The following is a 21,903-nucleotide window of genomic DNA, read 5'->3' on the forward strand; positions in this document are numbered from 1 at the left end:
GCTCGCACTCATCCATCCAATCATACTTCACGTTCTTCCTCGTGAGTCACATCAATGGACCAGATAAATTAGAGAACCCTTCTATGAACTGTAGCAGTATCCTGCAAGACCTAGAAAATTTCTAACCTCCTAAACATTCTTCGGTCTCGCCCAGTCCCTAACCACTTCTATTTTACTCAGATCCACTGATACCTCTTCTTTGGACACTACATGCCCTAAAAATGCAATCTGTCTAGTTAGAACTCACATTTATTTAGTTTAGCATATAACCTCTTCTCCCTTAGCATTTGTAGTACACTACTCAGATGAACTTCATATTCTGCAGCACTCCTGGAACAAACTAGGATGTCATCTATGAGTATTCTTGAAAGACTCTGTTCATCAGATCCATAAATGATGTAAGTGCATTTGTCAGACCGAAGGACATAACCATAAATTTGTAATGACAATACCAGGTTCGAAAAGTTGTCTTCAATATGTCCTCTGCTTTTACCTTCAACTGGTGATTCCTAAATCGTAGATTGATCTTAGAGAAGAATTTTGTGCCCTATAGCTGGTTAAACAGATCATCAATCCTGGGTAACAGGTATTTGTTCGTTATCATCACCTTGTTAAGCTCTCTATAGTCGATGCACATCCTCATCGACCCATATTTCTTCTTTACAAATAGCACCGATGCTCCCCAGGGTGAAACACTCGATTGAATGTACCCTTTATCGAGTAGCTGTTGAAGCTACTCCTTTAACTCTCACAATTTTGATGGAGCTATACGATATGGAGCTTTTGATATTGGCGCCATACTTGGATCCAACTCTATAACAAACTCCACCTCACGATTTGGAGGTAATCCCGGCAAGTCCTCTGGGAACTCGCACACTATAGGAATCCCCTCCAGTTTACATTTTTCTTTCGTCGTGTCTTTCACAAATTCCAGGTACCCTTGGCATCCCTCTAGAAGTAACTTCCTAACATGCATAGCTAAAAAGATCCGTGGTTCTGAACGCACACAAAATCCTAAGAACTTGAATTCCCGTTCCCCTGGAGGTCTAAACACCACCTCTCTCCTATGGTAATCGATACTAGCATAATTGGTAGATAACCAGTCCATCTCAAGGATGATATCGAAGCCATGCATGTCAAATACGATAAGATTAACTGGTAGTACCCTCTCATAAATTTCTAATGGAAAGTCACTGATTACTTTACTAGATACGACTATCGACCCAGATAGCGTAGCCACTACCAGTTCATAATCTACCTGTTGAACCTTTATCCACACAGTGTATTGAATCCTAGAGAGATAAAGGAATGTGTTGCCTCTAAATCAAATAATATAACAACTTTAGTGGAAAGCACGTAAATGATACATGTGACCACATCTCCAGCGCTCTCTGCATCGCTAGGAGTCAGGGAATACACCCTTGCCTAGGTTGTACCCCGTTGATGACTAACACGCTGCGCCTACGTACCTCCTCTGTATGACTATTGTGAGGTTCTACTGTTCCCTAGTAGTCTACAATCTTTAATCCGATGCCCTGGCTTACGACACCTAAAGAAGCCCCAGTACTCCCCCTACAATCCCCAAAATGCTTCTTACCACACGTAGGGCAATCAGGATTGGTTGAGGTACTCTGAAATGCACCAATGTTATTCTTCTTCTTCTAGTTGCCCTGCCTAGCACCAGAAGAAGAGCTGGGAGGCACTGGTCTCTTATTTGGGATCTAGACCTCAAAATCCTACAACAAACTCTCCTCTGCTACAGTGGCTTTGTCTACCAGAGTAGCAAAGTCCTGTAGCTACAAAATCGCTCTTTGCTTATGAATCTCTTTCTTTAGACCTCTCTGAAACTTCCAGGCCTTCATTGCCTCATTTGGAATCATGAATGGAGAAAATTGGGATAGCTTCTAGAATCAGGCAGAGTACTATTGAACCGTTAGTAGTCCCTACGTCAGACTCATAAATTCCTCTATCTTCACGTTTCTGACCATGGCTGGAAAGTACCATTCAAAGAACATATCTTTGAAATGGACCCATGTCATCACCATTGGAATAGGTAGATGCTCCTCTAGCATATTTATGGATTCCCACCATCTCTGTGCCTCGCCCGTCAACTTGAACGTTACAAAGGCAACTTTCTGCTTCTCAGTGCAGTTCATAACATCCAAAATTTTCTCGATTTCTCAGATCCAATTCTCATCTCAAATCGGATCTACACTTCCTACAAAAATAGAAGGCTTCAACTGAGTGAATTGATCTATAGAATAGCCTAACTCAGCCATAAGACAGTCTTGCCCCATATTCTTTCACACCACCTCAGCCATAAGCTGTTGCGCAAAGTTCTGTAGTACAATAGTAGAGTCACTGCTAGCCTTATGGCCGACACCCTAACTACTACTGCCTCCGATGTTGGTAGTATTGTCCCTGGATTCCATCCTGAAAAGTAATTGTGAACATCGATCATAAGCTTAATAACCTACATATCAGCTAATACCACAATACTATGAACTCATTTCCTTAAATCCACATTCTTAACACTGACGTACTCCAATAATTCAACATTCTCATTCTAACTCAAATTCCACCCCTCCACTCAGAAATAAAACTGTTGATGGATTGCCGTGATTTTCTGAACCTTTCGATTGATTTAGAAAAACATATAAGTCTGTCAATGGATTTTCGTCTCGAGGTCTATTAAGAAAAACCAAAAAGTCTTATTTCATCCTAAACTCTAGTAACGTATAGTCTACATAATCTGTTCTTGCAATCCCCAAAAAGACATTCTGAACCGAGTCAATTGCATATACAAAAAACTTACGTAAACTACACACAATAGAATGCTCCAAGTCCCTCTAGAAACTAAGATTGATGTTCTGCAGGGCCTAAAACAGAGGATGTATGTTGGGGTGAGACACTTCTCAGTAAGGTGGAAGATATTACATTAGTGTGTGACAACATGTATTTAAACCAGTAGAAAGTAGTTACATACTTAAAGCATTCTCAATCCTATAATATAGGAGATAGATATAGATATAATTCCTAAAATAGATAGTTTAGCATCATAACGAGCAAGAGTTCCCGAGGTTAGGGTAGGGTATAGGCTAATATATTGTACAATCCCTCTGCCCAGTACTCAAACCTGTGACTTTTCCCATTTTAGTATTTAAATCATGTATATGCATATTAGAACACCGTCCAACTTAGAAACAATTATAACTAATTCCAAAACTACCCCTTGGCACGGGTTGTGCAATCATAAGTCCTAAACTAGCCCTACCTTACGCAGACACTGTCAAGCAGTATACATATTATAATCTGACTGAATGTAATCCACCTGGTCCATTAATCCACCAGTGGCCACATCTATCCAGCCAACTATCTTGATACCCACACTGAAAAACAGATGTGTGGTTGTGCTGTATCCAGATTATAGCAATGGTACCGCGCTTAAGCTTTTTAAGGGTTCATATAACATTAATTTTTTTAAGGCTCTTATTGTAACAAGCTACCGTCCCAATATCATTTATACAATTTACAATAAGACAAATTAACAATTTACAACAAGACAAATTAACTTGTTTCCAATTCATAAATCACCTGTACAATTCCAATATTTTCAAAAACTCATTCATTCATACTATGGTATCGACCGACACACACACTCTCGATTTAACCCTTTTTCACATATAGAACTTGGTATCTAACCAGCACCTATTTTCCACATTGTCTAGTAACAATTTGGAACTTTAGTTCCCATAGTTCATATACGTATTAATTAGTTCCACATATATCATTCCATAACATATGTCACACTCATTTAAGTAAAAACAGACCATACATAGTATATAGTTTGAAAAACATCATTTAAACAAAAAACAAGGGTTCCAAGCATCTCCTACATTAAGTTTAATACAAATAAAGTAGTTTTGGAAAGTTTGGAGATCATATGCCAAAACCTGATTTTTTACCAAAACCGTAAAATCATAAAACTGACATTTTTACTCGGTGAAACTTTGCAAATAAGTAGTCATATCATACATAAAAATATAAACTAACTTTTTAGCTGTTTATTTTTCCAGACTGATGTAAAAAAATCCCCTTACCTTTTTCCTGAAAATATACGAATGTTCGAAAATTGACCCTTGACCTTTTTCATGAACTCAAGAATTTGCTCCACTTGTATTAAAATCTTAACTCCCTGATCCTTGTGGTAACCTTCGATCATTGAAATGGGCGACGAACAGCGAAGGATTGAAGAGATAAAAAGAGAGCTCGCCAGTTCTAGAGAGAGAGAGAGAGAGAGAGAGAGAGAGAGAGAGAGAGAGAGAGAGAGAGCTTTTGTGATTTCTTAACCTCCAAGAAATGAAAGATGAAATTTATAGGCCCCTTGACCCGGTCAAATTCGTTGACAAATTGATGCCTTCATCAACGAGCCACAAAAGGCTCTTCATCGATGAACCTCTTCCTTAGTCGACGAACCCTAATATGATATTTTTCCTATCGGTCGGGATCTCTTCATCGCCGAGGCTCTGAATTTCAACGATGAACCTTATAAGGGCATTTGTCGACGAGAACCTTGGCTTCGTCAATGAAGCCTTCTAAAATTACCTTTTTATCCTTTTTTGATTTGTTTCCTTATTTTGCGGGCTCGGTTCTCTACATAATAGGCCTAGAAAACTGACCCAATCGACTGACCTGTGAAAATTTTAAATTTTAAATAGCAATGGAAATTTTCCAAAAATTAGTTTTTGAAATCTAAATGTTGTAAAAACTTGGAAAACAGTCCAAGTAACGTGGGGAACAAGGAATTACATTCTAAAACTCTATAAATACTCCCTAAACCCAAGGATTTTTACATATCATGCAATACAATCAACATTCAAGCATTGATATTGCAAATTCTTCTAAAGCTCTCTCTTGCTCAAACTCTTGCAGAAGAATACTACTGATATTATGTTGACCAAAATCCTATGGTTCTTAATTTGCTACTGCGTTTTCAATTCTAAGAAAGAACCTCCACTGATATTCATTCTTGAGCTTTATACTATCTTTATTTGATATTTGATTTGAAGTATATTTAGTGCTTAATTATTGTACTAATTTGCTATGGTTTGAGAGTGTCTTTGTACACCGATATTTGTTTCTTATTTTATAGATGTTTTAGGTTCTTGAATCATTGTTGGACCAAGCGTGGGGTCTCACTTGAAGAGGAAAGCTCTATCCTATTGAAGGAGTGACCGAGCATGGGGTATCGCTTGGAGAGGGGGCTCCACCCTAAATGAGGGATTGTAAAAAGTTTGGTTCACCCAGAAAGGAACGGTATAGTGGAATTCTTAGGTGGTCTTGCCTAAGGTGAGGACGTAGGCTGGGTATAAGTCGGACCTCGTAAAATTTCTCGTCTCACTCTTTTCCCTACTCTCTTTAATTTTTCATTCATATTATTTATGTGGTTTATTGTTTAATTTTTAGTTCATATACACTGTGTGGATTGGATTATAAATAAAATAAAAATTAATTTGACGTTGGGATTGCGGAAACCAAAATGGGAGTATGTTGGTTAATCAATATTGATTGCGGAAACCATAAGGAGCCGTTGTGGGTTACACCAATATCTTCTCTTATGAAGCCTATTTTAAAATCTAAGTTTTGGAGGAATGTTGAAATTGATATTGTTTTCATATTTAGAAATCAAAGTTCCGTCATACATGGCTTATCACTACGTACATACACTCGACTTTGACGTTACTCAAGAGGTTCGTAACGTTGAAAGTATTGCTGGAATCATTGTGGATTTTTTACCTGACTTAATATGTCCATGATGGATTCAGTATTGGTTTTCTTCTTAGATTTAAAAGGTGCCTGAAGAGCTGCAGGGTATGGCACTAAAGGGACATAATGGGGTAGTATTCCTTCAGTAGTGAGGGAAAAAATTTTGGGGTTCCTCACTAATCTAGAGGAGGAGGTAATACAAGGTTCAACATTGGATTTTGCCCTTATTTTCTCCTTACCCTTACCCATGCTCAACTTCTCCTCAGCTCTATTGGGTACCATCCTACAACTCCAAAGAGTGGTCATCGCCTGGGTATGCTCATGATGTGATGCAGGTCCAGTGTTTAGTGCACATTCTACCCAATACTAACCCTTAGGGCTTATGAGAAGCTGGCTCAGCAACTTATCCACATATTTCATACTTAAAGAAGTAACTAGTTGCCCATTGTGGCTTCTAACTTGGCAATAGATTTGGAATAAAAGTGGAGTAGTTTCCAGTTTACATCGCAATTAGCCTCTATGCCCTTGAGGGTTTTCAACATTATCTATTAGAAGGGATCATATATGGATTGAGGAGGAGATGGTAGCTAAAAAGATGATGGTCTCAGGGTAGTAATAGGAGGATTTTGAAAGTTTTGATATAGGCAAAGGTGTTGAGCATTGGGTGATATTTAAGGTCTTTGGTCTTGGAAACTCGGAGCTTGTGGCCACCAGAAGAAGTTAGGATGTTGCCACCACCCAGAATTGTATCTATTGGAGTAGGGGTCGTTTGGTGGCCTATCGTACAATTTAAGGGTAGAATTAACTTCTTCATGTACAGGCTCAAGCAGGGAAGGCGCATGCGGGCACTTGCAACATTTATGTTAGGGGTCTGAGCTGATGGCACACACCTTTACACGTGCCACAGGTTGTGGTTGCTGTCCTAAGGACAATACTTGATCTAACTTTTGAACTATAGTGTGTAGGCTGGGTTCTAGGTCAAGGCCTATGGCCAACACATAAACTCCTCTAGATTTGGAAGTGGATGGTTCATAGGGTCTATGAGTAGCAACATTATGCTGCTCAGAATTCTTGGTGAAATTCTTGAAGAGATCCGAAGCCTCATTCTCGTGTTTGGTGAGGAGAGTACCTCAACACGATGAATCTACCATCGACCTATCACGTTCATCAAACCCTTTATAGAAGGTCAAAACCATTTGCCACTTAGGGACTTGATGATGTGGCCATTGACATAGCAGGTCCCTAAAGCGCTCCCAGGTATTGAAAAATAATTCCCCACCCATTTGTGAGAAACTAGTAATGGCTCTTCTAAGCTGGTTAGTCTTCCTAATTAGTAAGTACTTTTTCAAGAACTCATGTTGCATAGTGACCTAGTTGATCACCGAGTTCGGCTCTAAAGCCATCAGCCAATATTTGGCCTTATCGTTAAGAGAGATCAAAAAAAGACTCAGGTGGAGAGCATCATCGCCAAAATTGTGGATGTGGATGGTGGAATAAATCTCGAGGAACTCATCTAGATGCTTATAAGGATTTTCATTTGAATTCCCATAAAAAGTGGGAAGCATCGAGATGAAAAGAAGTTTTGATCTCAATTTGAGCCGCCTTGACATCCAGATATTGGATGCAAGACGGAAAGGTGTATGCACTAGGTACAAAGTAGTCCCTAAGTGGCCTAAGTGGTTGCTCCACCACAACAGGTTGGCAGGGAGCTTGGGATTTCGGTATCTAAATAGCGGGAACTGGTAGATGTTCGACCATTGCTTTATGTTCAGATGATTCTGCAAACTCATGATTCGAAGTGGGTTTCCTAAGGGACCTACGAGAACTTTCAATCTTGGGGTTTATTGAAACTAATTCAGGATCCAGAGAGCGCTAACCTAGCATACACGCTTGAAGCTCACAGAATCAATACTTCACAGTATCAAAGAAAAGAAAAAAAAAATTAATAAACATAAAAAAAAAAAAAGGAGAGCAAAGAGAAAGACAAGCTATAACATGCTAAAATAGAAATTTTCTAATAACTGTGACTTAATCCCCAACGACGGCGCCAAAATTTGGTAGGTTTGCCAAGGCTTGGGTCCATAACTACCAATAATAAAATTTATATAACCTAACTAATCCCATGTTCAGTAGAAATTGGGGAAGTCGAGTATCGATCCATGAGGATTAGAATGCAGTTATCAACCTTTTTGAGATTAGTTTATTAAAGCTTTGTGTGAAAAAAAGTGTAAAGGTGGGATTTTTGTGGTGTTTCTAACAACTAATGGAAATCATATAAAATCTAAAGTACCATACTCCTACAAAGCGATGATTTGACTTGAATCATACACTGGATGCCTTGCTTTTCACTACACTCTATCAGCTATCCATAGAGGTACTAACTCAAGAATCTCAGGCCAAGTAGGAGAGGGTCATTCGAGGGCACAAGGTAGCAAGGGTGCACCAACCATCCGGAGCACGGTCGGGAACCGGAGTATACCTTGTCTTAATGATCACGAACACCTCCGCAGTTTTGTAGCCAACTAATTTTATCTAGAGAGACTGTAGTAGTGCTTATTCTTATCTGCAAAATTTCATTAGAATCAAAGTAGTAAATCAATGTAGTAAATGAAAGCAATTAAAAGAAAGCATATAATTGAAAGCATGTAAAAATCATCCCTCGGTATTTGAGTTGTCTCTCATAAATAACTGTCCCTACAATGGTTCTACTCAGAAAATAAGAGAGTGCCACCGGTTATCATAAGCTTTCAAACACCTCTTGCACAAGCCGTAACTGATACTGAAATCTAATCTAACTAATGTACATTGGCTCTCAATGGTGTTTTAGGTCTGTCACTAACCTAAAATCAGCCCCAAAGAGGAACCCAGAGCTTGTGTTCATAGCGAATACGTATAGGCTCTAGGGTTTACAAGGTTTGTTTTACAAGTTAGGAAAGTTTGCAGAAAATCTAGCATAGAAGATCGTCGCTGTCGACCAAGTCACCCTTCTATCATTTTTGTACGCCCCCTAATTAGATTTCATGGGAAGTCAGGCATTCAAATCTTCAATATCTTTGAATTCATTGTGCCTCAGAGTCTTGATGGTCGAGCTGATGGTGAAGAATTGCAGCATCTCGATCTTCAAGAAATATCAGTATCTCGACATGGTCACCCCTAAAGGTCTCTTGGTCAAACATTTCATCGAGACTCTTGGTATTTTTGAACTTCAGTTTTGTCTTAGTATCTCGATGTGGTCGCCCGGGTGGGTCACTTGGTTGAGCACTTGGTCGAACCTTGTAGCATTTTGATCTCAGTTTGAACCTTGGAGTTTGCAATGGAATACTAAGTCGCCCTTGTGGTTTTCTGGTCGTGCCACATGGTCGAGCATCATATTTTTGTCTATTTATGATCTAAAGCTTTTGGAGCTTGGCTGAACATCTAAATTGGAGCTTTAAATCCTCCAAATCCCTCTTGGCTTCTTATAATGCCTAAATCCATGGTTTTAACCTGATTTTCCCAAAAATACAAACAAACCTTTCATGGCTCTGAGCGACGATAACTATGGGCAAATGCATAATAAAATGAGGATAAACAAAGATAAATGAGAGTCCAAAATCATGTATTTTGGGGACTCATCACAACCCCCAACTTACACTTTGCTAGTCCTCGAACAAATTAAAATCTAAGAAAACTACCAAATCCTACCTACATCCTCTTTCACAGGAAACACGATTGCATTTACCGTATGCAACAAGGCTTTAAACCCCTAGGTTGATCCTAGTGGATGAATTCTATTCTCATGAGGGTTTCCAGAGCAATACTCGCAAACACCGGTTCAGTAAATAGAATATAAGAACACATGCGATATACTCATACCATTTAACATGCAGAAATATAACCTTATTACATATAGATTCCTTCATACACAACTCCATTGTACACACACTCCGCATCATTTCAATCATGCAAAACTCAATACAACACAACTATCTCAAGACATCACTTAGAAGGGTTCAGTCGAGCGAGCCAAGTCAAACTTTGACTTCGGGCTTTGACTGTGTTCGGTCTACCAAGGGCTATAACATATAAAATCGTCTGTCAACCGAGGCTTTTAACTAAGTCTAAAAGAGGAATGTTGGTCGACCAATTTTGCTTTTGCCCCGATTTTGACCCTAACCAATTTAAACATTTTTGTATGAATTTTTGCTTTTAAGAAATACGGTTTTAAGTTTAGGTTAGGTCCCCTACGGTCAGACTATGGTCATTTTTAGCTTACATTCACATCATGCATGCTATGCATTTATTACAAACCAAATTAAAAAGTAAAATGCATTGACAATCAAAATAACAAATGTCTTCTTCTCCTTCTTCTTCTTCTTCTTCTTCTTCTTCTTCTTCTTCTACTTTTGCTCCTCTAATTTGTCATAGAATACACCAGATGATATGGTTTTTATCTTCCTCTTGGCTTAAATATCTTCCTTATGTGTGTGCTAACGTATTAAGTCTGCTCAAGCACTGAATACACAGATAAGTTACTTGCAGTTTGTCATTATCAAAACCAGGGATCAGACTCAAAAAGTCAACATAATACTAGGTTTGAGCATGTGGTGCTACTAGCAACTAAAGGGGTGACCTAGTCTTCCATTACAGACTTCGAAACTCAGAATGAGATCGAAATACTGCAAGGGTCAACCAAGCGATCGATTGTGACCATCAAGGGTGACTAAGGTGAGGTGCTGAACTCTCCTAAGTCAAGAAATACTAAGAGTATCAACCAAGTTGTCGACCAAGAGACCTTGAGGGGCTATGTCGAGTTCCTGAGACTTCTTGAAGATTGAGATCCTGCAAGTCTCGACCATCAACTTGACCAGCAAGACCCTAAAGTGTGACTTAGTCGAAGACAATGAACACTTGAATTCCTTATTTCCTGCGAGTCTCAACTAGGGCGCGCACAAGGGAAGCATGGGAAAAACTTTAGTTGACTGTGATGATCTTCTGCACGAAATTTGCTGCAAACTTTCCTAAACTGATAACCAAATTGTGTAAACTACCATACTCTAATTCAAAATCATTGTAGTGGTGGCTTTCAAGCTATTACACTTTAAAAGGTAACTATTTTCTTATTTAGCAAGGACCCTGATAATAGGTAGCTCTTTCTAGTACACAAATGTACAATGCTGACTTTCACACTATTACACTTTAGAAGGCACCTACTTTCTCATTTTCTTAGGGCCCAAATAATAGGTAACCCTTTCATATACACAATTGCTTCCCTCTCTTTTTATTTATTTATTTATTTTTCTTCTTTTATTTTTTTTCTTTTCTTTTTGCAATTGATCCTTGGCTTGTTTCTCATTTTTGTTCACTTTAGATATTTTGTTTTCCCCTTTTTTCTAGCCATTTTGATATGGTTCATTAGAGTCCGAAATAACTGAAGTGCACATCAACCAATAACGACCTAAGGTAGTATTTCTAAGTATTATAGCCAATGATGTGTGTGGTTTACCAAAAACTTTTAACATCTTTCCCTTGGTTGAAACTAAGTGAAATGGATAAATTTCTCTTTTGATATAAACTCTGATTTACACTACATCCTACATGTTCCATGTCCTAAAAAAAAAATAATTAGCATGTAAAGTTCACTAATAAGGAATTTAGTATGCTCTAAGCTCAATACCAGCACTTCCCCAAAGTGGACCAAATTGTTTGGCATACGCAAACATCACATTAAAACTCTCTCATATGGAAGCACACAATTGCACATTCAAATGATCCCCCACCCCCCCCCCCCAACTAAACTAAGCAGTGCCCTCGATGCTAACAGAAAAGAAAACTATATTAAGAAGAACACTAGAAGGAACTAAACAAAGAAATTAGACTAAAAGAAACACAATAAAAAAAAAATAATAATAATAATAAATGAAGAAAACAACACTCAACAGTAACAAGGAATCTATAGAATTAGAGTTTCATCACCTGGATCTTAAGTGGAAATAAAAGGTTTAAGACGCTGACCGTTCACCGTGAAGGGTGTACCGACCTTCGGATTCTGAATTTCCAATGCTCTATGGGAATGAATCAGTGATAATGTAGGAACCAATCGAACATGATTTCAACTTACCAGGAATAAAATGTAAACAAAAGTTGTAAAGAAGAACTTCTTAGCCAAGCATGATATGTTTGGGGTGGATCAAAATGACATGCACACTTTTTCTAGCTTGGCATTGTCATATGCATCTCGATGAGCTTCTTCCAATTCATTTATTTGCAACTTTCTCAACCTTGAGTCTTCATCGAGTGTAAAGTTAACATGTTTAAAAGCCCTGAGAAGTAAGGTGTACTCCCAAGAAGGGGGTGAATTAGGATTTAAAAATTTATTTATAAATTTTTTTATTAAATCTTTCCCAACTATTTTATATTCAACAATCACACAAGTATAATTGATTTGCAATGACCAACACTCAACCAAATATTTAGTATTTATTAATGAATGATAATAAAGGTCAAAACTTCAATATTTAAAATTTAGTAAGCTTGATTTCTCAATGAAATAGAAATTTAAACAAGCTTCCAAAATTCATATTTTGATATCAAACAAGTTACTTGAGTTTTATTAATGAACTTTGATATTTATCAAAGTACTCCCGTTTATCAAGGTTTCCGCAATCGACGTACTTCCTTTCATCAAGGTTTCTGCAAATTCCCAATAACTATTTAATTTCAAGAAATTGATTAAATGTCCATGCAATTTATATATGCTAAAAATTGAAGAGAGTAGGGAAGAGGGAGACACTGAGATTTTACGGGGTTCGACTATACCCGCCTACATCCTCGCCTTAGGCAAACCACCCAACGATTTCACTACACTACTCCCTTAACAGGGTGGAGCAAACCGTTTACACACTCCTTCAAGTAGGATGGAGCCCTCCTCTCCCTGAGATACCCCATGCTCGGTAGTCCAACGAATCAACAATCATGAAGCGTCAAAAGCAACAAGAGAAACAAGAACAATTTTTATGTAAAAAGGTACTCTGAGTAAGAGCAATTTAGTACAACTTAAAACCAATATACTTCAATCAAATAACAATATAGAAAGATAAAGCTCAAGTAATTTATCACTAGGGTTCTTATTTGATTTGGAAATCTCAGTAGAAAATGATCAGAAATCCTAGGTAGTATCAGTAAGAACAGAACAAAACTTCAGAAAAAGTTTTTCAACAATGTTGCTCTTAAGTGTAAGAGTATAAAATGATTTGCTGACTGTTGGTGCTTTAATTCTTGGGTTAATCATGTATTTATAGAGTTAAAAAGTAATTTTTCGTGTTGCCTAAGTTGCTTCGAGTGTTTTCCAAGCTTTCACAAAGTTTGGAGGCCAAGCAATCTATTTTGGAATCATTCCCTCGCGGTTTTATTTTAAATTTTGCGAAGGTCAGTCGCCTGTGACTTTAAATCAACCTATTTTGAGATAGAGTATAGGGTTATTCATTTGATCCTAAGAGGTCAATCACATGATTCGGATATGTCTGCTTTCTTATAAAGGGTCAGTCACCTGACTTCATGTCAACTTCAACCATCCTTCAGCGTTTTTGGTATAACTTTCACTATAAAACTCTAAATAATATGATGTTGGTATAGAAAGAAAGCTAAGAATAAATCCTACAACTTTTGTGTTGATAAAAATGTTTTCCAAGTATTTTTAAAGGTATCTATGTCCAAGTAATTAACCTAAGAGCTTCATGCATCTATATTGAAATAGTGTGAAATACTTACATGGGACTTCTTAAAAGATTATGACTTTCTAAGTGCTAAGTCTTCATGTATTTGCTTTGCTCTTAGTATTTTCATGTATTAGCTTTGAATTCCTTCACGTTTGACTTGACTTTAAGCTTTAATAGTCTTGAACTTTACAGGATCTTGTAGCTTTGAGTTCGAACTTTCAAAAGACTTTGTCATGCACTTGTTCTAAAACACTTGAGTCCTGAATCATCACTTCACCAAATATGTTAAGTTCCTTTGCTTTGTTATCATAAAAACAAAATTATAAGCATTGTGAGGCCAACAATCTCCATCTTTTTTATGATGACAAATAAAGAGCAAAAATGGGTAACCCTTAATAAGCCCCCCCCCCCCCTTACAATAAGCATCAATATAACAATATTTGCAATATCACTATCATTTTCAAGAAGAAAATCATAATTCACGATCAATTTAAATATCAATTTCAATATCATGCTCATATATTAAGATTAGCGCATGTCATAGTTCAAGATCAATTATCATGCTCACATATTTCATTTCATAGTGAGCCAATATTTCCAATATTCATGCTTAGGTATGCAACATCATACTTAATTTTTGCCCTACAATTCTCCCCCTTTTGACATCAATCAAAAAAAGCAAAGAAATATAAATATCAAGGCAATGAGTAACCATAAGCAAAAGTATATATCCAGTGAAGGCACAAAACATAACCTTTGCATTGATCATGCATAAAAAGATAGACAATAAGTCCCAAAATAGCATGATAAAATACAAAATATTGTATATCATAATTTTCAATAATTTCTAGTAATCATGATTTCATTATCTAACAAGTATAAATCCGCTTGAATGAAATGTATTTCATATTCAATAAATTCATATTTTCATTCTTGAAGGACAAACTATGTATCCACATGTAGTATGTGTGTAAATATCATGTGAAGCTATCATCATTAGCAATCATCATTATCAATCATGCTTTTCAATTTATTATGCCATGCTCATGCTCAGTTTGCTCACATTTAGAATTGCTAAATTTTCTCTCCTTTTTTATATCAACTAAAGGATAAATCGAAAGAAATATTAAGTAAAAGTTCTAAGGACCAAAAAAAATTTCACATTTAGATCACAATAACAAGGTCCATAAGCCAGCATATATTTCAATCAAAACATGGTCATCCATCATCCAGCATGCCAAAAAATATATAACTTAATCCAACATCAGCATGTGACCTAATATGGTTAGGAGAAATAAATAAAAGAGCTAAGCACAAAATAACAGCAATGTTAGACATGTCAACCCAGATTAGTGTTTGGGTTCACGAAAATGTTCATGCATTTTCAGTTCCATCAGATTTGTATGCTCATGCTCTTGCTTTAGTCATATTTAAAAGATTCATGCCTAGAGTCATATGTAAGATGGTATGAATTAAATATGCATGCTCATTTTTTATGTTTTTGCTTAACATATCTCCTCCTTGTTACATTGCATCAATCAAAAGGAGAAGGTCATCAATAAGCATATACAATCAGCATAAAATAGATAAAATGACTATTCATCATGCTAAAGTCAATAATCAAGAATCCAAAAATATCATGAGAAACATCAAATGAGCAAAAAATATTAGGTGCACAGTTTAGTATATAAACTACTATCAGTCAGTCGACTGAGATCGAGGGTGTCAGTTGCCTGACCTCTTTAGTGCATTTTTATTTTCTCCTAACAATACAACATCAGTCGATTGGGTCTCAGAGAGTCAATCACCTGAATTTAGTGAACTTGAGAAATTTAGCAAGTTAGATAGCAACCAGTTGATTAAGGATAAAACGTTAGTCGACTGTACATCAATGTTTTTGACTTACCTGCTTTCTTTAAACATTTATCCTTATTCCTTATTAAAAAATTCTTAAGCAATAAGCTTAATTTGTTTTAGATTTTCTTTCTTTTGATTTTAGATAATTATTTTGCATATGAATACCAAAATTCATTTGGCTTTTCGATTCTCAGTACTTTCTAAGTTACACCTTGTACGATCCAATCTTTTCTTGATTGTACCCAACAATGCCATTCTTGTATTTATTTGTTTCAGCATAATAGCCATCAATAAGCTCAAAAACTCATCTTTAAGATTGTCCATTTCAACTCGTTCAATATCCTTCTATTAATTTTGATTAAATGGCTTTCCATATATTGAACAAGGAGTATATAAATTGGAGAAGATGGGTACGACTTATATGGGGTATGTTTAGCTAATTTCCTATTGGTATTGGGTTTATGCTTATATGAGTTTTTTTTTTCTTTCGTTTGTTTTATTGCGTGATGTTTGTTTTTTAGGTCTATGTTTTGTTTTGTTTGGTCTTGTAGCCCTATTTTGGCTGGTTGTTGGTTTTGTTTTTTTGGAGGCCTTTTAAAGTTTTGTCTACTATAATCTCCCATTGCTTGTCTTGTAACCATGGTATTCCTCCACCAAAAGTGAGGGTTTATCAATAAATAAATGGAGGTACCACCTTTCTTTTAAATATATATATATATATATATATATATTGAACAAGGAGAATTTTCTTCTTGGTATTTGTGAGCTCTTCAGATTTTCTAAGTAGCAGCTTCTGATATGATCATGGAGTGAAGGCTTTTAATAATAATTTCATAAGACTTCTTAGTTGAACTTTTCTTCTTGGATAAGCCATATGTTATTAGCCATTTGCTATGAGTTTCAGATTCTTCACCTTGGAGCTTCTTTTAGTGTTCTAATCAATAAACTATGTTTCTTTTTAATTAGTTATTCTAAATCTCAAGTTTATGGAAAGAGCAACATATATAGTGCTCTTAGAATTTTTAACCTTAAAAGTATATAACCTTTATTTAATAATTAAACTAAGGTTTAAGCTATATCATCCCCATTTATGAATTATTTACCACGATATGCACTGTCAAGGTAGACTTTGAATTTATGCATTAGATTTCTTATTTTTACTTTGCTTCTCAGGGTCTCTACTATAGTAGACATCTCTTTTAGTAATGTTAGAATTGGTGTGTTCCCAAGAGGGGGGGTGGGGGTGAATTGGAATTTTAAACTTTTCTCCTAAGTTGAACTAGATGTCAGTTGAGTATAACAACCTAGGGTCTTTCTATCCAGTTCCAAATACATTGATAAATATAATATGCAGAATTTTAAATCAAGCGCATCATTCACAAAATAACATACACGTGCGGTAAATATAAAGTGCGACAATATACACAAACACACGATATGTTATCAGGGTTCAGCTAACTATGCCTACGTCCCCGCCTCTAGCTTGCAAGCCTGAAGATTCCACTAATAGCTCACTTAAGGGTGAAGCGGCACCGTTTACAACCAGGTCAAATTAACACAGGGCTGCTGACCTCAACCTTAGCTAGGTCAATTAGCGGGGTTGACCTAAACCTACACACCTTAACAGGACGACGCACCTAGCTTTCCTAACCGGGTCTAAGCCAATCCGGGACTGCTCCAGGGCTAGTCTCCCTCTTCAGGCCCATGCCTGGAAATACAACAGATGTGCATTACAATCAAATGGTACAGTGATTATGCTTTCGTGTAAAGCAGATATGTACCAATGCGTGCAATAACATACACCACAATATGATTCAATATGTAAGCTCAATGTGGTCTGGATGGTTCAACTCTCAAAAGTATTTTCTATCAGTGTAATGCATACATGAGAGTGTCAAACAAGCAATCTTTGTATCACAAGATATTCAGCCAATAAGTTCACACAAAGATGTCAAGTCTCAAGTATTTCAATCAGCTGCAGGATGTTTCAAGCATGCAAGTATAAAATGAAGTATATGCTTGGTTTGCAAAAGATGTGTAATCTTTGTATTCAACTAAAGATATGAATCAATGAATATTGTAAAAAATATTTTTCTCACATAATCAAATATCTCTTTAAAATATTTATCAAGATAAAGCAGACTAGATATTTGAAGGTATTTTGAAAATATTTTGCAACCAAGAACAAATATCATCTTCTCAAGATCTTGCAATGAAGGTGCAAGCTTAGAAGATCTATCAAAGTCTTCTTAGGATAGACTTATCAATAAAGTCCCATAAGAATCCTTAGGTTTTTCTCTCAAATAAAATCGTATCTATCAAATAGAATAAGGGGAGCAAACCTTTGCAAATAAACACTCAATCCACTTACAAATGATTTAGACACTAATAGAGGGTCAGCTTGAGTGAATGAGGCTAAAAAATTAGTATAGGATTTTAGGTTTTCTGAGAATTCTCCCCTAATCAAAGTAGTTAATCATATCTAATTTTCACAAATGATCTCATATATATAGACATGGGAGGAAATATGACCGTTGGGGACCTATTGGGTATTATTAAGAAAGTTTAATGATATTTCAAATATTTTAACCCTATTTAAAAAATGTTTAACTGCTGTAAAAATCAGGGCAACCCGAGAGGTCCGGTCGACTAAAAAGCTTTTGGTCGACTAGGATTCAAGTGGTTCGGTCAACTAGGACACTTTTGAACTAGAGACTCGGTCGACCAGATATATATGTCAAGGGCAATTTTTTGAGGTTTGGTCGACCAGGATAAAAATGAACTATATGGTCGGTTGACCGGGATAGGCGATTTTTCCAATCAACGCGGTTTGCTCGATCGGGAGATTTTGAACTAGATGGTTCGATCGACCAGACCATTGGGGCATCTCGCAAGGACCCTCGGTCGACCAGGTTGGTGCAATACAAAAACGTCTCAGTTGACCAAAAAGTCAAATTGTTGACTTCATGAGGGTTTGGTCGACCAGGGCCAAATGAACTATACAGTTCGGTTGACCAAGCTGTTGACCCAGACTTGGTTCGGTCGACCAAGGCCAAAATGAACTTCCTAGGTCGTGTCGACCAGGACCTTGGTCAACTGTTGACACAGGTCCGGTTCAGTTGACCAGGCAAAAATGAACTATGTTGGCCGGTCGACCGAAAGTGCACCAAGTGTGCATTTTGATCCCATTTCAATATACATTCACCCTATTCAAGTGCCTAATACATGCAAGTGCAAAGGTGAGTGTCCTAAGGTCATTTTTGTCCAAAATAGAGACACCGAAAAAAGTCCGGTGTCGGTAAACCCTAAGGTCATTCTAAGGTCATTTTGGTTTACGGTTTGTTTGATCTTACATAATAAATAAAGCAGGTGATGCATGCAATTATTACAAGCCATAAGCCCTAATTACTATTACAGACCATTTACATCAAAGAAATACAACAATTCAATTATAACTAGGGTCTTCAAAATCTTCATTTCCCTCTAAGGGTCTCCGAGTGCCATTATATGATACCGCCAAGATCAACCTGTACATCAACTCGGCAGAAATTAAATACCTGAGTATTTGTCATAATCAAAACAGGGATATGACCTATAACGTCAACAAGTAACTTACATTTTTAAGTATATATCTACTATTCGAGCATATTTATAGTTATCACTAAATCTGTTCGACTACCTTAAATCCTGTAGGCTATGGAGGCGTCCCTTTTCATTTTACTATAGATTTAGCTTTCTTAATTCCTAAAAAGGGAATGACAATTCTATGGTTTCCTTGGTTTGTGAACTAGGCTTTCGTCTTGGTACCCATACTTTCTTGGGTCCGAATGGGTTAACAAGAGATTTTTCTTTTACTTTCTGAACTTGTTTAGTTTTCACACCCTTTTTCTTTAATGGAAATTCAAACTTTATGTGTCCCTTCTTCTTACATAGGAAGCATGTGGTGTGAGTGTAAGCATTTGAAGAGGTGCTAGTATAATATTTGGAGGCTTTTATAAGTACCCCATGTAGAGGTTCTTTTTCCTTGTGTTCTCAACTCTATTGAATCCTATGCCTTCTTTATCTAAAGACATTCTTTGCGATCCAACTATTTTATCAAGGTTTTATTTTCCTTTAGTGAAATTGTAGATGATTTTGGCTTGATCCCCAATTTTTCTTTTGAGATCACAAATTTTCGAGGCTTGTATATTTTTACCCTTTACTTGCAGCATTACTAGATCTTGATACATTTTATTGATTTTACTTTCTAGTTCAGATATATACAAATCTTTCTCACGTTCCATAGAAGATTGGGATCTTAGATCTTCCAATTCTTTCATCACATTTTCATTCTTGTTTTTCTAATCTCTTGATTTTTAAATCCTTCTCTGTTTTAGCAAGATTTTTAGATTCTAATTCTTTCATTGCAACTTCATTCTTATTTTTCAATAAAGTGTATCATTGAGTCATATTAACTAGAATCTTATGAACCTTGAATACTTAATTTTATAGTTATTCATAAGATGACATACCTTCATCATTTGAGTCGTTAGATGAATCTTCACTGGATTCATTGCTAGAATCATTAAATGATTTAGATGAGGAACTTTGTTCTTTATTATCATCGCATGCCATAAGACAAGCAACTTCTTGATCACTTGATTCACTTTCAGATTCACTTGTGCTTGTGTCATCCCACGTGGTAGCTTTCATTGCATTCTTTTTCTTCTTTTTGGAGTCTTTCTTAACCTTTGGACAATCCGGTTTTTTGTGTCTAACTTTCTTGCAATTATAGCATGTAGGAGGTTCTTTCTTTGTTTCTTTCTTATTAGTTTCTCCTTCATCCGATTTTGAGTCCTGGAATTTTCTAGTAAGTGTATTTTTCTAAGGATTTTAGCAAGTTTCTTGGTTGTGAGGGCTATATCATCTACATCCATTACCTTTTCATCTTCATCATTAGAGCTTTCATTTGAGGCTTTAAATGCAATGGATTCCTTGTCTTTAGATTTTCTTGTATTTCTTTTGTTTATTGCCATCTTATATGTGAGTGGACCTTATTAATTCATCTAGAGAGGTATTTTTTAAATTTCTTGCTTTAGTTATTGCAGTGGCCTTAAGTTCCTGAATTGGTGGAAGTCCTCTAAGGATTTTTCTAGATCATCTCATATGTAGAGTAGTTTTTCCTTAAGACATTGACGGAGTTTATTAGGTGAACCTAGTGTATATACTAGTAATGGTCTCATCCGAGTTCATCTGAAAGGCCTCATACTTGCTTGTGAGCATGTCAGTTCTATTATCTCTAACATCAATAGTAACTTCATAGGTTACTTCAAGTTTATTCCAAATTTCTTTAGCTGATTTACATGCCATAATCCTATTGAATTCATTTACATCAAGAGCACAATATAATGCATTCATAACACTTGAATTTACTTGCAACATCTTATGGTCATTGTCAGTCATCTCTTTTTCTTCTTTAGGTATTTCTTTACCATCCACGATTTTAGTGGGGATAAAGTCACCATGTGTGACAACTTTCCATGTTTTCTAATCCATAGTTTGTAAATAAATTCTCATTCTTTGTGTGTCGTTTACAGCATAGAAAACACGTTGTCTAGAGGAGGATTGACCCTCAACAAAGGGAGATACTCCTAGGTGTGCCATAGAAATCTTTATGTAGCTTCTAGTTTAAGATTTAATACAACCTCTCTCTGATAGCAGTTGAGAAGTAAGGTGTACTCCCAAGAGGGGGTGAATTGGGATTTAAAAATTTCTCTATAAATATTTTTATTAATTCTTTCCCAACTCTTTTTTATTCAGCAATCACACAAGTATAATTGATTTTCAATGACCAACACTTAACCAAAGATTTAGTATTTATTAATGAATGATGATAAAGGTCAATGCTTCAATATTTAGAATTCCGCTTTTTAATATATCAATCCAATCAATAAGGTACGCTTGATTTCTCAATGAAACAAAAATTTCAACAAGCTTCCAAAATTTAGATTTTAATATCAAACAAGTTACTTGAGTTTTATTCATAAACTTTGATATTTATCAATGTACTTCCGTTAATCAAGGTTTCTACAATCAACGTACTTCCTTTAATCAAGGTTTCTGCAATTCCCAATAACTATTTAATTTTAGGAAATTAATTAAACATCCACACAATTTATATATGCAGAAAATTAAAGAGAGTAGAGAAGAGAGAGACACCGAGATTTTATGAGGTTTGACTATACCCGCCTACGTCCTCACCATAGGCAAACCACCCAATGATTTCACTATACCACTCCCTTAATCGGGCCAAGCAAACTGTTTACACACTCCTTCAAGCAGTGAAAAGGAACGTGTATTCCCAAGAGGGGGGGTGAATTGGGATTTTAAAATTTCTTTGATTGATTATTAATCTTATCTTTAAGTTCAGCAACTACTCAAGCAAAGTTGATTTCAATTACAAGTTTAGCTAAAAATTAACTTTGTAAAACTTTTATGAATGTATATACCTAGTTGTATATCTTGTTCAACAACTATACACAATCCAATCAACACAATCACAACACAAACAACATTTGAGAAAGATTTCAGCAATGCTGTCAAG

At 36.2% G+C, this 21,903-nt stretch overlaps 1 protein-coding gene and 1 non-coding gene across 2 annotated transcripts; one reads left to right on the forward strand and one right to left on the reverse strand.

The window, feature by feature from the left end:
• Window positions 1–748: 748 nt before the first annotated feature.
• Window positions 749–20,335, reverse strand: LOC131145859 (uncharacterized). The gene is made up of 4 exons (XM_058095037.1): window positions 20,240–20,335; window positions 19,832–20,048; window positions 2,313–2,433; window positions 749–1,292 (listed from the first exon to the last, which is right to left on the reverse strand). Exons 1-4 carry the CDS (start codon window positions 20,333–20,335, stop codon window positions 749–751), a joined length of 978 nt encoding a protein of 325 aa, XP_057951020.1.
• Window positions 6,976–7,081, forward strand: LOC131146997 (small nucleolar RNA R71). The gene has a single exon (XR_009134532.1). It is a non-coding gene; the product is annotated as a small nucleolar RNA R71 (small nucleolar RNA).
• Window positions 20,336–21,903: the final 1,568 nt, after the last annotated feature.

This window comes from Malania oleifera, chromosome 13, assembly GCF_029873635.1.
Source record: "Malania oleifera isolate guangnan ecotype guangnan chromosome 13, ASM2987363v1, whole genome shotgun sequence".
Taxonomy (NCBI): Eukaryota; Viridiplantae; Streptophyta; class Magnoliopsida; order Santalales; family Ximeniaceae; genus Malania; species Malania oleifera.

What these genes read in the sequence shown, in the direction of transcription:
- LOC131145859 (XM_058095037.1), bottom strand. Translation starts at nt 20,335, where the DNA reads ATGGCAATAAACAAAAGAAATACAAGAAAATCTAAAGACAAGGAATCC. An exon ending in TAACGACTCAAATGATGAAG is followed by an intron (nt 2,434 to 19,831) that starts GTATGTCATCTT and finishes ATTACTTTTCAG; the next exon opens with GATGGAATCCAGGGACAATA. An exon ending in CGCAACAGCTTATGGCTGAG is followed by an intron (nt 1,293 to 2,312) that starts GTGGTGTGAAAG and finishes TTATCTCTCTAG; the next exon opens with GATTCAATACACTGTGTGGA.